Below are 13680 nucleotides of genomic sequence, written 5' to 3'. Positions count from 1 at the left end.
AGGTTGCATCCATCATCTTTCGACAAGCTACAAAATGGGTCATTTTGTTTGTGAGGGCTCTCTTGGACCTTTGGCAAATAAAATATCGTTCCACGTAACGTGCCACATCACTAGTTAACTTGGGCCAATAATAGTATGATGAGACCAAGGTCAAAGTTTTCTCTCTCCCAAAGTGACCTTCTCCATGCAACTCTCGTATTATTTGTTTCCTCAATGAACTATATGAAATGCATAGTTGTAAACCACGGAACAGATAACAATTAAGAATAACATAATCACTGTGCGTACTTACAGACAACTCAGCAAATATCTTCCCGAATGAAGGATTTGCCGTACACAACTCTTGGAAAGTGTTAAAACCCACAACTTTGGTAAATAGTAGTAAGAAGTGCAGCCCGCCTACTCAAGTCATCACCACATCAGCAACTTTATTCAAGGTCCCAGATTGGTGTCGTAAGGAAAAAGTGAATTCTTGAAGGTAGGCAACCCATTTGGCATGTCTGCGGTTGAGCTTCTGTTGGCCATTGATATACTTGAGGGCCTCATGATTAGTGATAAGGATGAACTATTTTTGCACCAGGTAGTGACGACAGTGTTTCAAAGACTGCACAATGGCGTAGAACTCCAAATCATAGGTGGAATAGTTTTTCTTTGACCTTGACAACTTCTCACTGAAAAAAGCGATCTGGCGTCTCTCTTTGCTTAGGAAACTGTCAACACCAACACCAGATGCATCACAGTTGACTTCGAAAATCTTCTCGAAGTCTAGGAGTGTGAGAACAGGTGCTTCTGTCATTTTCTACTTCACCAGTTGAAAACTTGTATCGGCTTCTTCAGTCCATTGGAAGTTCTGACCCTTTAAGCACTCTGTAATTGGTGCAATCAATGCACTAAAATTTCAGATGAACTGTCGGTAGAATGACACCAATCTTTGGAAACTCCAGACATCATGTATACTCTTGGTGTTGGCCACTCTAGAATTGTTGTCACTTTAGAATGCATGAATACCATCAGTATACACAAGAAAACCAAGAAAAGTAACGTTAGTAGTAAGAAATGAACACTTTTTCCGATTGACATATAAACACTCTTTTTGTAGTGTCTCAAAAACCTCTCTGAGATGTTTTAGGTGTGTCTCATGCGAGGGGCTATAAATGAGGATATAGTCAAAGTACACAATAACGAACTTCCCCATGTAAGGCCGCAACACTTGATGCATGAACCGCATGAACGTGCTAAGTGCATTGGATAGCCTAAAAGGCATGACGATCTACTCATACAACCCATGATGCGTTTTGAATGCCGTTTTCCACTTTTCTCCAGGCCTTATTCTGATCTGGTGATACCCACTTGTAAGGTCAATTTTGGAAAAAACCTTAGAAACTGCTAACTTATCTAGCATGTCGTCTAAACAAGGAATCAGGAATCTATACTTCACCATGATTTGATTGATGGCTCTGCTATTGACACATGTGCTACGATCCATCCTTCTTCAAAACTAAGAGAGCGGGAACTGCACATGGGCTCATGCTCTCTCGAATGTAACATCTTTTTAGCAATTTTATCACTTGGTGTTGCAACTCTTTAGATTCCTTCAGACTGAGGCGATAAGCCGGTTGATTCGGCAAGCTTGACCCCAACACAAAGTCGATTCAGCAAACTCAGTCAACACCTCTTGTAACTCCATTGACACATCATTATCTACTCTGGAAACCTTTTCACATGTCATCAATGCGTACACAATGCCCTCTTCTTTTATTTCTTCCAGGAACTGAGACATTGACAGGTGATTAACGCCCTTCTCAATTACTGGTATAAGGATGACTCCTCGTCGAGGTGCTAACACCACGTTTTTTTCCCTTGATGCTCAAAGTATAGTTATTTCGCCGCCCATCATGGACAACGCCTGATCATACTGCCAAGGCTTGCCTAGTAATAAATGACATGCATCCATAGATATTACATCGCACCATGCAATATTAAAATATTTCTTTCAAATTGAAAAAGAAATCAGACACCTCTTATCTACTATTACCTCACATTCCTTTTTCAACCAAGACTTTTGGATGGCGATCAATCTTCAACTGAAGCTTCTTAACTGCATCCTCTGACACCACATTCTTGCAACTACCACTGTCAATAATAACCTTGCAAACCTGTTCCGCGATTGTGCATGTGGTATGAAAAATATTGGTTCTTAACCAATCTTCTTCGGAGTCATCTTTTAGAGCAAGCAAGCTTTTTCTGACAATAAGAGTCTCGCGCCCATCTGCATAGAAAATCTCTTCGTCATTGCCATCATCAAAAACAAGATCTCTGATGTTTAATTCTTCTACTATTTCATCTTCAATTAAGAAATTCTTACCTGTTTTGCTTGTAGGCTTTCAACAATTTGTCACTCGATGACCGGACTCCCCACATCTGAAACAGTAGATGTTGGAGTTGGAACTCTGGCCTTGCATAGGTTGAGGATTATGACGAGGTTCTTAAGGACGGACTCCTCGTGTATTCTGATCTCCTCTTGGTGTAGATCTGGTATTGCTTCTGGTTTGCTGCTTTTCTACAGTCAAGGCACGTTGGTGGTAGGCTTTAGAAATCGTCCAGAAGGAGTGGAGACTAAGGACGTCTTGTAGGTACTGCCGTAAACAGCCCAAGTATCGCACCACCAATTGCTCCTTGATCTCTGACAAGTCGTTTCAAGCAACCAATTGGTAGAACTCTTCAGCGTAATCATCAACAGATTCCGCACCTTATCTTAGCATATGAAGCCGTTGAAACAATGTTTGCGTGTATCCGAAGGGTAAAAAGTGCCCCTTCATCTTCTTCTCCATTTTCTCCTAATCACACAAATCTTTGGCTTGCCTCGTCTATCCCGTAATCGCTTCAATTGCTCCCACCAAGCGAATGCATGACCCTTTAGCTTGATGGCGACAAGCTTCACCTTCATGCGATCTGGAACCTCCTTATAATCAAAGTTTCGTTCTACTTCGTGTAGCCAATCAATGAAGCCTCTGGCTTGTAGAGTGCAAGAAAATTCTGGAAGCTCAACTTTGAAGCCTAAGTCTTCATATCGGTGTTCCCGACCTAGAACAGGACTATGATACGGGTTCTCAAAGCTGAAATCTGAATCGTAATCATCCAACTCGCAACCCCTTTCCAAGTTTTGCACCACTAGACGATGGGTTAACTTTGCAACCTGCCTCTGCAAGTCTTCAATCGTCACGTCTTGTACATCGTGTTTATGGTAAGGGACTTCCTCATTCGAAACCTGTCCACGCTGACCACGACCACCAGCCGTGAAAGCTGATGAAAAATTCACCCCAAGAAGACATTTAAGCTCTAATATCAATTAACGCTGAGTAGAACTAAGATTGTTTTAACAGCGTATAATAGTAGTAGAAACTATTAATTGAAGATGGAAAAGGGAATTTAAGAAAAGAGAAAATAACAAATAGGGAATAGAAAACCCATAATTGCCCCAAATAAGCAAACAAAGAAATAACTATGAAAAACTTAAATTTTAATTGATACTTCAAAACTTGATTGAAAAATAACAAAGACTATATGACTTTATATAGGCTAGGTACCTCCTAATTTAACAAAGAAAAGAAGAAAAAAAAATCCTAATTGAAAAAGAAATACATAATGCTAACAGAAAAATTAAAACACACATGCATAAAATAAATCCACTCTATAGTCAATCTTCTCCTCCATCATGTTCACACTCATTAAGTACTCTCTTGGGGTGGGAGATCTAAGACTGAGATAAGCCATAAGCAATACATGCATAAATAATTAGATTAATCCTGACAACCCACTACACGAGGACTTGCTATGTATTTACAACCCTATCAGTTAACTTTATAGATGGGCCTCCACCATCACAATCGATTTAAAAAGTAGGCACATTTTCTACCCATGATGAAGCTTCACGGGATTCCCCGTTCCATATTCAGGGATCGTGATCCAATTTTCATTAATCACCACTTGTTGGCAAGAGTTGTTAAAACTACAAGGAACCCCAACTGTACTTGAGCATTGCTTGCCACCCCTAATTAAGCTCTGCCGCAGTGGCATAGTTAACTTCCTCACTTCCTGCTCACTTTCTGCTCACTTCCTCAAAAGTTATAACTACTAAAAAAAAAAAAAAAAAAAAAAAAAAGCCCAGCATAGTACCATACTTATTTCACTTTCCTTAAATCCATTCTACCAGCATCAGTTTCAAAATTTTCACAAGTCTACTTCTATGGGTAGGTATCATAAATTTTAGTCAGCAGGACCATATGCTGGGAAAGAGTACAACACTCGTCATCATCACCAAGGAGGAATCCGGACACCATCCATTGGAAATATATTATTTTGTGTTTCTTTTTTCTCAGATTAGCATGAAATGCATATGGTCCTGAATGTGGTTGTGCATGTCCTGTATATATGTGTTCAAATTAGGACAGAGCAATCTCAAATGGTTGGGGCACATCTGGCGATGTTAAGTCCTATAATTTGCTAAGCTGTACTAAAATATAGCTGAGGTTGCCTTTGTTGCTTTGGTTTCTGTTCTTCTTTCGCTAGGACAGACCTTTAAGTAAATGGAGGAACATGGAGCCTATGCTACAAAACAAGTATAAAATAATGACCGTCAAAGAATATGACTACAATTTTGCTAAAGCCAACTATCTAATTATCACGTTTCTTTCTTACAAGTTCACAGAAAAACCAATCATAGCGGAACTACAATAACTGACAAATTATCCATGCTACCTTTCTCAAATGCTGTATTCACTATGCATTCTGCCAATGAGGATGAGGCCGAGCAAGAACCTGAATCATACATAATATCACACACATCTTGCGCTGTCAAGCTCTCAAAAGTACCATCAGTTGACACCACCAAAAATCTACTATCAGCATTTAGAGGTTGCCAACCGGTCACTTCAGGCACAGGTATAACACCAAATCTGACCACAAAAGAATGAAAGGAGAAGCTGCATCTTAAATAATTGCGAGTATATATGAATATGATAATCGGTGAAAATGTAACATGAAAACAGATCAATAATTGACAACGAATTCTGGACATGGTAGAGATTGGGACTTCTTTTTCACCTTTTGTGTGTGTGTGTGTATTGCTCATACCGATTCTGACTGTTATAAAAAGTGGAGTCAAGTAACAAAAAAACTAAAAAGACAGAAGAGAAAATTCAGCCATAATTTAAGATTGCTAAGAAAAAAAAAAAAAAAAATAGAAGTAGAAGAAAAGAAAGAAAAGAAAAAAGGTTATCATTCAAGATTAGAAATCTCACCTCTTTAGATACACATCACCAATGGATCGAGACATAGCGAGCACACCATTTACTCGAGGCACACCCCACACAGCAACGTAACCACCAGCTGCTTCGATTCGAGCTCTTTCATCATCTCTATCTGGATGATGATCCTCTGTCAGTTCAGTAGCTGAAGGACTGGTTGTCAAATTACCTGCCACTGTCATCGACACGTGCAAACAACCAGCTATTAGGTTAACAATAAAGGAAATTTGGTAGTGGATTTCATATTGTCTAATATGCGAACAACTGCTGAGCGAAGTCATACTTCAGTAGAAGAACTAAGAGACAAGTGTTCTTTGTTATTTTAGCACATATCTAATGGATACAACTAGACTCAACTCACCTAAACCTTAAATTACAGTCAGTTATCTTTTGGATGCATCTGATTAAAGAATTAATATCATGAGCAAAAAAATATATACATATATATATATATCAGAGAACAAGTTTGCTGACCAGATTCAATCTTCTCTGTGCATAAAAGGGCCTTTGAGTCACCGACATTGGCAATTAAAATCTGCCTATCAACAAGAAGAGCTACAGTGGCTGTGGATCCTGAGAGAAGCTTCTTTTGAAAAGCTTCCTGAAAGTACAAAATGGAACATAGATGAATATATGAAGAAAACCAGCTTAAAGAGCACAAAGAACTAAGAAGTGATTAGGTTCTACTTGCCTGAGAAAATTTGAGATCAATGTCATGGATTGCCCTCAACAGTGCTTCTTTTAATATTTTCAAATGCGTTATTTCATCATCAGTTACAGGTAAAACTCCCTTGTAATGCATCGTTAGCTTGTACGAGATGAATACAGCATGCATGTAAAAGTAATCCAACAGAAGTTTAGAAGCCACCTCACTCGCTTCATTACCTCCATGACCATCAAATACTGCCACAACACCAACTGTAACCTCCTCAAGCCCATTTTTGCCTGCATTCAAGTCAAGCTATAATTCTCACACCAATACAAATACTAACTATATATATATATATATATATATATTGTCTGTAAACTGGTGCACCTACAACATTCAAGATTCTTCCTTCAAGAAATGGAATCTTAACCTTGTTCAACAAATGAGACTGTAAATGAATTTAGGGCGCCCTATTATTGTATTAATTATACATATATATTGTCACTCTCTCTTTCTATATTCTTCTTCTTCTTCTTCTTTCAGTTTTGTTCTTTTTCCCCAACTTTAGTAAATACTGAATGCAATTTCATGCGTTACATCACAAGTAAAATCCAAAATACAAATAAAATCACTCCTAGCAATGGTAACTTTTCAAGAGAGAGACAGTACCAAGAAGTGGTATCTTCATATGAAGATGGCATACAATACGATCCTCTTGGTATTTTCTATGTCCCTGAAGTGTGGCAGACTGGCATTTCACAGTCTGATTTTGAGGAGATCCAGCAGAGAGAACCCACTCAGAACATTCAGGAGACTCTAACACGGCAAAAACCCCACCTTCATCATATGTCATCATACATGACACAGATACTCCATAGGAAGATGGAATCATAATAATAAATAATCCTAACATAACTCCAATTTTAAACCCTTCCATCAATTGACGATATAACTTCAATCCTGTGAAGAAAAAGAAAGTCTAGAATTCACAGAGGGAAGATTTTTTAACTCCGGAAAAATCACAGTATAAAGAAATGCACAGATATCGCAATTTGCTCCACTACACAACAGGTAGAAAGTGCAGAGAAACAAGACAAAGGTTCTATAATAAACTGCTTTTCAAAAAAAAAAAAAAAGGATCTATAATAAACTGACAGTAAAAGTTTCATTAAATGGCTGTCATAAAGTTCATTCATGCTAACATGGCATCATATTTTCAACTTATCATCTCCAGAAGATATAAAGTAAGAAGTTAATGAGACTTCAGCGTTCTCGACATTTAGTATGCAAACGAACTTTTGGCAAGCAGAGGTTGCAAACAAAATATGCAGAGAAAATATAATCATTAGTGAAAGAAATACCACTTCAAATCAATCACATTCTAGGACATAGAGAAATAGATTAATTAATTGAAGACTAGCATATAACTCATTTGTATTGATATAAAAAAACATATATTTACCTTAACATGACAAAGTTATGAGAAAAAAAACACGGAACTAATTACAACTATTATCAGTATGTACTACGAACTTTTCATTTAGATATATATGTACAATGGCGGTGGTGTGTTTTAGATGTATTTACTAGTTTCTGAGAAATTGATCCACCCTGATTCTACTTAGGTAAACCCATTTCACTGTTTCTGCCAATAGTTTAAAGGACTTCGTTAGCCGAACAATCCCTAAATGTCATCACGAATATAGCAACCACGAAACCTTCAACCACATAAGGTTTTCACGTTTTGTTTATTTTCGTTCGTTTTCCCAGCAGCCAAACGGATTCTACTGCTAAACCAAGAGCGACAAGAACGATCGCTACCTTGCGAGTGAACGTTGCGGCAAGGCAGAGTCTGAGACGAACGGATTGATTGCAACGACGATATAAACCGATAATCCTTTTCTCCTCCTGTGACTTCCCCTCCCCCTCCACTTCACTTCCTCTGCTGAGTGCCAACCGTGGAGGAGGTAAGAGCCCCTCCCCCATTTGCCCTTTTTTCCCATTTCTTTTTTTTTTTTTTAATAATAATAAAAAATAAAAAGATCCTTCAAATGAGGTCGTATATACGGAGTCAGTCCAACCCTCGTCCAATGTGGCATTTTTTTTTTTTTTAACTTTTTTTATTTGTTATTTTTTTTTAAAGATAAAAAAATAAAAAACTGATGCATCGTTTGTCTTTTTGAACATTTTTCATTCCCTAAAACTTTTCCCCCTCCTCATCTCCTCTCCCGCGCTCCTCCATCTTCCCTCTCCTTCCCACCTCCGGCCGAAAGCCACCCACTGGCAACCATCAAAACCCGACCTTCGAGCACCGGTGACCACGCCGCCCAACCTTTGGCAAGCTCAGATTTGGTTTTCACCCAAAAATTCATCCATCCATCTCCATCTTTCCCTCTCCCCCTTCTCAACGCTGCCCATCGCTGGCCATGCCGACCTAATCTCTCCATCTTCCCTCTTTCTCCCTCTCAGGCTCATCTTTTTCCTTATGGTGATATAGGGTTTTGAGGCTTTTGGTGTTACGGGTCTACCATGGAGAGTGACAACAGGTGGATGGTAATGACATGGAGGGGCGAGTCAGCAGGGAGGACTCATTGGGACGCTTCTAGAAGCAGTTATCTTACTTTCTTGTCTTTTACTTATTTGTCCTTTAAGATCTGCGTTTCTTGTAGATCCTTATGCGTTTTAGAGAGAATCCTGTATAAAGAATCACAAGTTGTTTCAGGAGAGAGAAAGGCTACATTCGGTTAGAGAGATTCTAACCGAATGGCCTACAAGGAGAAGCTTCAATGAGGAGAAATGGAGAAGAGAAGAATTTGATTGTAGTCCTTTAATGGAGAGTTGAGCCTCTCGAAATGCTCCTAATATCAATTCTAGTATTATCCATACAGAAAATCCCTTACAATTGGTATCCAAAGCCATTCCTTCTTACCCATCACTTCCTTCTTTCCCAATTTATTCCCAATTTTTTTTTTCCATGGCCGACGGTACTCGTCTCGCTCATTTGGCCGAGTCCCTCAAAGAATGTCAAGACTTCCTTCTTTAGCAACAAACCAGTACCACTTCCTTCCAACAACAGCAACTCCACCATAATACTTCCCTGCAGCAGCAGATTACCGATCTCACGGAGATGTTCCACAACTTTGTCACCACCCAGGGCCGCCTTCCACTGGAGCGCCTTCCTTTGGTGGATCCCTTGCGACCTCATTTGGAGGACCTCCCTCACTATCTTCTATTCATTCCTGGACGTGCTGATCCCCGTCTCCCGCCGCTTGAAGGACGTGATGGCTGGGATGATCGCCGCTTGGATAGGGATATTCCACAGGCATTTGGGCATGATGGCTGGGAGTATCAGGAGGACCAGCAGTTCTGTGGTGAGGATGCCCATCACGAGTATAACCGGGATGACCGTCTTCTCCAGACCCGTCCCTTAAGGTTGGAGTTTCCTCGGTTCGACGGAGAGAACCCCTCAAGTTGGTCTTACAAAGTTAATCAATTTTTTGATTATTACCAAACCCTGTTGTACTAATGTATACATATGGTGTCCTTCCACATGGAGGAGGAAGCGTTGATTTGGTTCCAAGACGCGGAGGAGTCGGGCCAGTTTCCGACTTGGGAAACCTTCATCCAGGCTCTCCTTACTAGTTTCGGCCAAGCGTACGACGACCCAATGGAGGCTTTAATGCGATTACGTCAATCGTCCACAGTGGCCGAGTATACAACCCAATTCGAGTCTCTCTCGAATAGATTACGGGGCGTCTCTTAGAAGAATAGGCTCAGTTGTTTTCTTAGTGGGTTGAAGGACGAGATTCGTTTACCTGTGCGCATGTTAAACCCTGCCAATCTGGTGGCGGTATTTGGTCTTGCGAAACTTCAGGAAGAATACATCCTGAGTTCTTGGCGACCTCTCCGTTCGACCAGTTCTTCTTTTTCCTTTACCCGGTAGCAGAGCTGGCCACCGATGGGACACTCTCCGAGTTCCTCTTCCCCTCAACCTTCTTCCCAGTTGGCCTTGCCATCCAAGCCAGCACCAGCACCAGCTTTTCTTGTCCAACGTATCTCACCCAGTCAGATGAAAGAAAGCAGAGAGAAAGGACTCTGCTACTATTGTGACGATTAGTGGCAGTCGGGCCCCAAATGCAAGTCCCCAAAGCTTTATCTCCTTTCGAGGTTGGAGTTACCCATGGAGGACAGTGGGGAGGAAGTCTTCTATGATTCTACTGAGGTGTCTGATCCAGTGCTGAAATTCGATGTGGTGGAATGCAAGGAGCCCGAGATTTCCTTACATGCTATCTCCGGTTCTTCTGGTTCTAAATCCATGAGGTTGTTGGGATTATTACATAATCATCAGGTTAGTATCCTCATTGATTCAGGAAGTACCCATAACTTCCTGGATCCTTCTGTCCTGAGCAAGCTTCAGCTCCCAGTCACTTCTGCACCCTTGCTCCGAGTAAAAATTGGAGACGGCACCTCCATTCCAAGCTATGGCAAGACTAATATGGTCTCCCTCAAGGTACAAGGTCATTCAATCTCTGCTAGTTTTTATGTGATTTCTTTGGGGGGCTGCAATATTGTCCTTGGGTGGGAATGGTTGTGTACCTTAGGCCCGATTTTATGGGATTTTCATCTCCTGACCATGCACTATACTTTTGGAGGTTTACCCACTTTTCTCACTGGTTTGAACCCTTCCGGGGTTTCCCTGGAGGACAGTGCCCGTTTCCTTAAACCATCTACTTCAGCTAACAAGGGTTTTTTCTTGAAGTTCTTGTCAGGTTCCAATCCTCCCAACCCTCCTTCTCATCCTGCCCCCATCCAAGCGCTTCTTCAAACCTTTGCCCCTGTCTTTGCTAACCCTACTGCCCTTCCCCCTTCTCGACCATAAGACCACCAAATCAATTTGAGAAACCCTACTCCTATTTCTGTCCGCTCCTATAGATATCCCTACTTTCAAAAAGTTGAGATTGAGAAAATCATTAAGGAACTCTTGTTTTCGGGGGTTATAAAACCAAGCCAGAGTCCATTTTCGGCTCCTGTGCTGTTGGAGAGGAAGGCGGATGGCAGCTGGATACTTTGTGTGGATTATAGAGCTTTTAACCAAGAGACTATTAAGGATAACTATCCCCATTCCCATTATCGATGAGTTGCTGGATGCACTCCATGGAGCTGTAATTTTCTCAAAATTGGATCTTTGTTCGGGCTATCATCAGATTAGGATGTGGCCTGACGACATTCCAAAGACGGCTTTCCGCACACACGAGGGCCATTATGAGTTCATCGTTATCCTCTTCGGTTTGACCAACGCCCCTTCTACCTTTCAAGGGCTCATGAACGATATCTTCAAGCCTTTTCTTCGTAGATTTGTACTTTTTTTTTTTTTTTTTTTTTTTTTTTTTTTTTTATGACATATTGATTTACAACAAGTCCTTGGAGGATCACTCACTGCATTTGTGCACTATTTTGGAAGTTCTCTTACATAACAAGCTCTTTGCTGAGCTTTCTAAATGTAGGTTTGCAGTTGGGGAAATTGATTATTTGGGACACTTGATCTCCCACCAAGGTGTTCGGGCAGATCCTTCAAAACTTGATGCTATGGTGAATTGGTTGGAACCTCATTCTCTTAAGGCCTTGCGCGGGTTCTTAGGCTTCACGAGTTACTATCGCAAGTTCATCAGGAACTATGGCGTCATTGCCACCCCTTTAACGGCTTTGTTAAAAAAGAATGCCTTCTTATGGTCTCCGGCCGCCGCTCAAGCTTTCCTTGCTCTTAAACAGGTGGTCAAAACTCCCCCTGTTCTTCATTTTCCGGATTTTTCCAAGACGTTCGTGATAGAATGTGATGCGTGCGGCACAGGCCTTGGTGCTGTCTTGATGCAGGAAGGCCGGCCCATTGCCTTCCTCAGTAAATCTTTGAAGGGACAGGCTTTCCATCTAGACCTACGAGAAGGAGCTCTTATCCTTAGTTACGGCGGTTCAAAAATGGCGCCCTTACTTGCTGGGGCACACCTTTACAGTCTGCACAGACCATTAGTCCCTCAAATTCTTGTTGGAACAGCGTGTAGGTTATGTTTTCCAGCAACGTTGGTTGTCTAAATTATTGGGTTATGATTTTGTCATCGAATATAAGAAGGGCTGTGACAACAAGGTGGCTGATGCCTTGTCCCATCTCTCGGATTCTACTCCTTCCCATGCGGATGTTTCTATCTCTCTCATTTCTTTTCCAACACCTGATTGGGTTTCAGAATTGAAGGCTTCGTACCTCACGGACTAGCATCCTGCCGAGCTGCTGCTGCTTACTCTCCAAAATGGGGACACTGCTCCATGGGGATACTCTCTCCTGCAAGGGTTGATCCTACGCAAAGGCTGCCTGTGGATTGTTAAGAATTCTTCTTTCCAGCTCCAATTACTGGAGTTCATTCACTCCAACCCGACTTCGGGCCATTCAGGGTATCACAAGACTATTCATTAGGCTAAATCCAATTTCTATTGGAAGGCGATGTGTGCAGATATTAAGCGTTTTGTTCGGGAGTGCAATATATGTCAAGAAAACAAGCATGAGACTATTCTTCCAGCAGGGTTACTTCAACCCTTGCCCATTCCTACTCGGGTGTGGTCAGATATATCGATGGATTTCATCGAGGGCCTTCCCCTTTCACATGGGTACTCTATGATTCTGGTCGTGGTTGACAGATTCACTAAAGATGGTCACTTCCTTTGTTTATCTCACCCATTCACTGCTGCAACAGTCGCCCAGATTTTTTTGGCTAATATCTTCAAATTGCACGGCATGCCGAAGACTATAGTCTCAGACAGGGATCCCACCTTCACAAGTTCCTTTTGGCGTGAGCCTTTTCAACTTCAAGGCATCTCTTTGGCATTCATCTCCGCCTACCATCCGCAATCGGATGGCTAGACCGAGGCCCTTAACAAATGCTTGGAGACATACTTACGCTGTTATGCAAGGGCTAAACCAAAAGATTGGAGTTTCTGGCTTCCGTTGGTAGAGTGGTGGTATAACACAAGCTGCCATTCTTCTACCAAATTCACCCCTTTTTTAGGCCGTTTATGGTTATACTCCCCCAACCTTGCTCTCATATGTCCCGGGTACCTTTGCCAACCTTGTAGTGGACTCCCAACTCCGTGATCGTACTACTATGTTGGGTCTTTTAAAGGAGCACCTCCAACTAGCCCGTAACCGAATGAAGTCTCAAGCTGATAAGAACCGCACTGAACATGTTTTCCAGCAAGGTGATTGGGTGTATTTGAGGTTGCAGCCTTATCGCCAGAGGTCCATCACATTGCGCAAGAACTTGAAGCTTTCCCCACGCTTCTATGGCCCGTTCCAAATATTGCACCGGATTGGGACAGTTGCTTACAAATTGGATCTCCCTCCCGAAGCTTGTCTTCACTCGGTCTTCCACGTTTCTTGCTTAAAACGGAAGCTGGGCCAGCTTTCTTCCCCTCTCCCTACTCTACCTCCAGTCTATTCTAATGGGGCAATTAAGCCAGAACCTGATTCTATTATCGACCGCCAGCTAATTAAACAGAAGGGACGCGCCGCCACGGAGGTCCTCATTCGTTGGAAAGGAGCTTCACCGGAGGATGATTCCTGGGAACTCCTCTGGACATTGCAGAGCTAGTACCCGCACCTTATGGGCAATGTGCTTTGAAGGGGAAGACCTTGTTACGGGTCTACCATGGAGAGTGACAACAGGTGGATAGTAATGACGT

At 41.7% G+C, this 13680-nt stretch overlaps 1 protein-coding gene across 3 annotated transcripts; it reads right to left on the bottom strand.

Moving 5' to 3' along the window:
• Positions 1-252: 252 nt before the first annotated feature.
• Positions 253-7952, bottom strand: LOC133883109 (probable protein phosphatase 2C 51). 3 transcript variants are annotated; one of them, XM_062322320.1, is made up of 9 exons: positions 7777-7952; positions 6625-6915; positions 5994-6251; positions 5781-5903; positions 5301-5481; positions 4759-4955; positions 2366-3303; positions 2036-2269; positions 253-1929 (listed from the first exon to the last, which is right to left on the bottom strand). In XM_062322320.1, exons 2-7 carry the CDS (start codon positions 6890-6892, stop codon positions 2816-2818), a joined length of 1515 nt encoding a protein of 504 aa, XP_062178304.1. In that variant the 5' UTR covers positions 6893-6915; positions 7777-7952; the 3' UTR covers positions 253-1929; positions 2036-2269; positions 2366-2815. The 3 variants fall into 3 exon arrangements, with proteins under 3 accessions (XP_062178304.1, XP_062178305.1, XP_062178306.1); XM_062322321.1 differs by lacking the exon at positions 6625-6915; XM_062322322.1 differs by lacking the exons at positions 253-1929; positions 2036-2269; positions 2366-3303 and having other exon boundaries at positions 4625-4955; positions 7777-7948.
• Positions 7953-13680: the final 5728 nt, after the last annotated feature.

This window comes from Alnus glutinosa, chromosome 12, assembly GCF_958979055.1.
Source record: "Alnus glutinosa chromosome 12, dhAlnGlut1.1, whole genome shotgun sequence".
Classification (NCBI taxonomy): Eukaryota; Viridiplantae; Streptophyta; class Magnoliopsida; order Fagales; family Betulaceae; genus Alnus; species Alnus glutinosa.
Note: the sequence above shows the minus strand (reverse complement) of the source record. Positions and strands in the feature narration are given on the sequence as shown.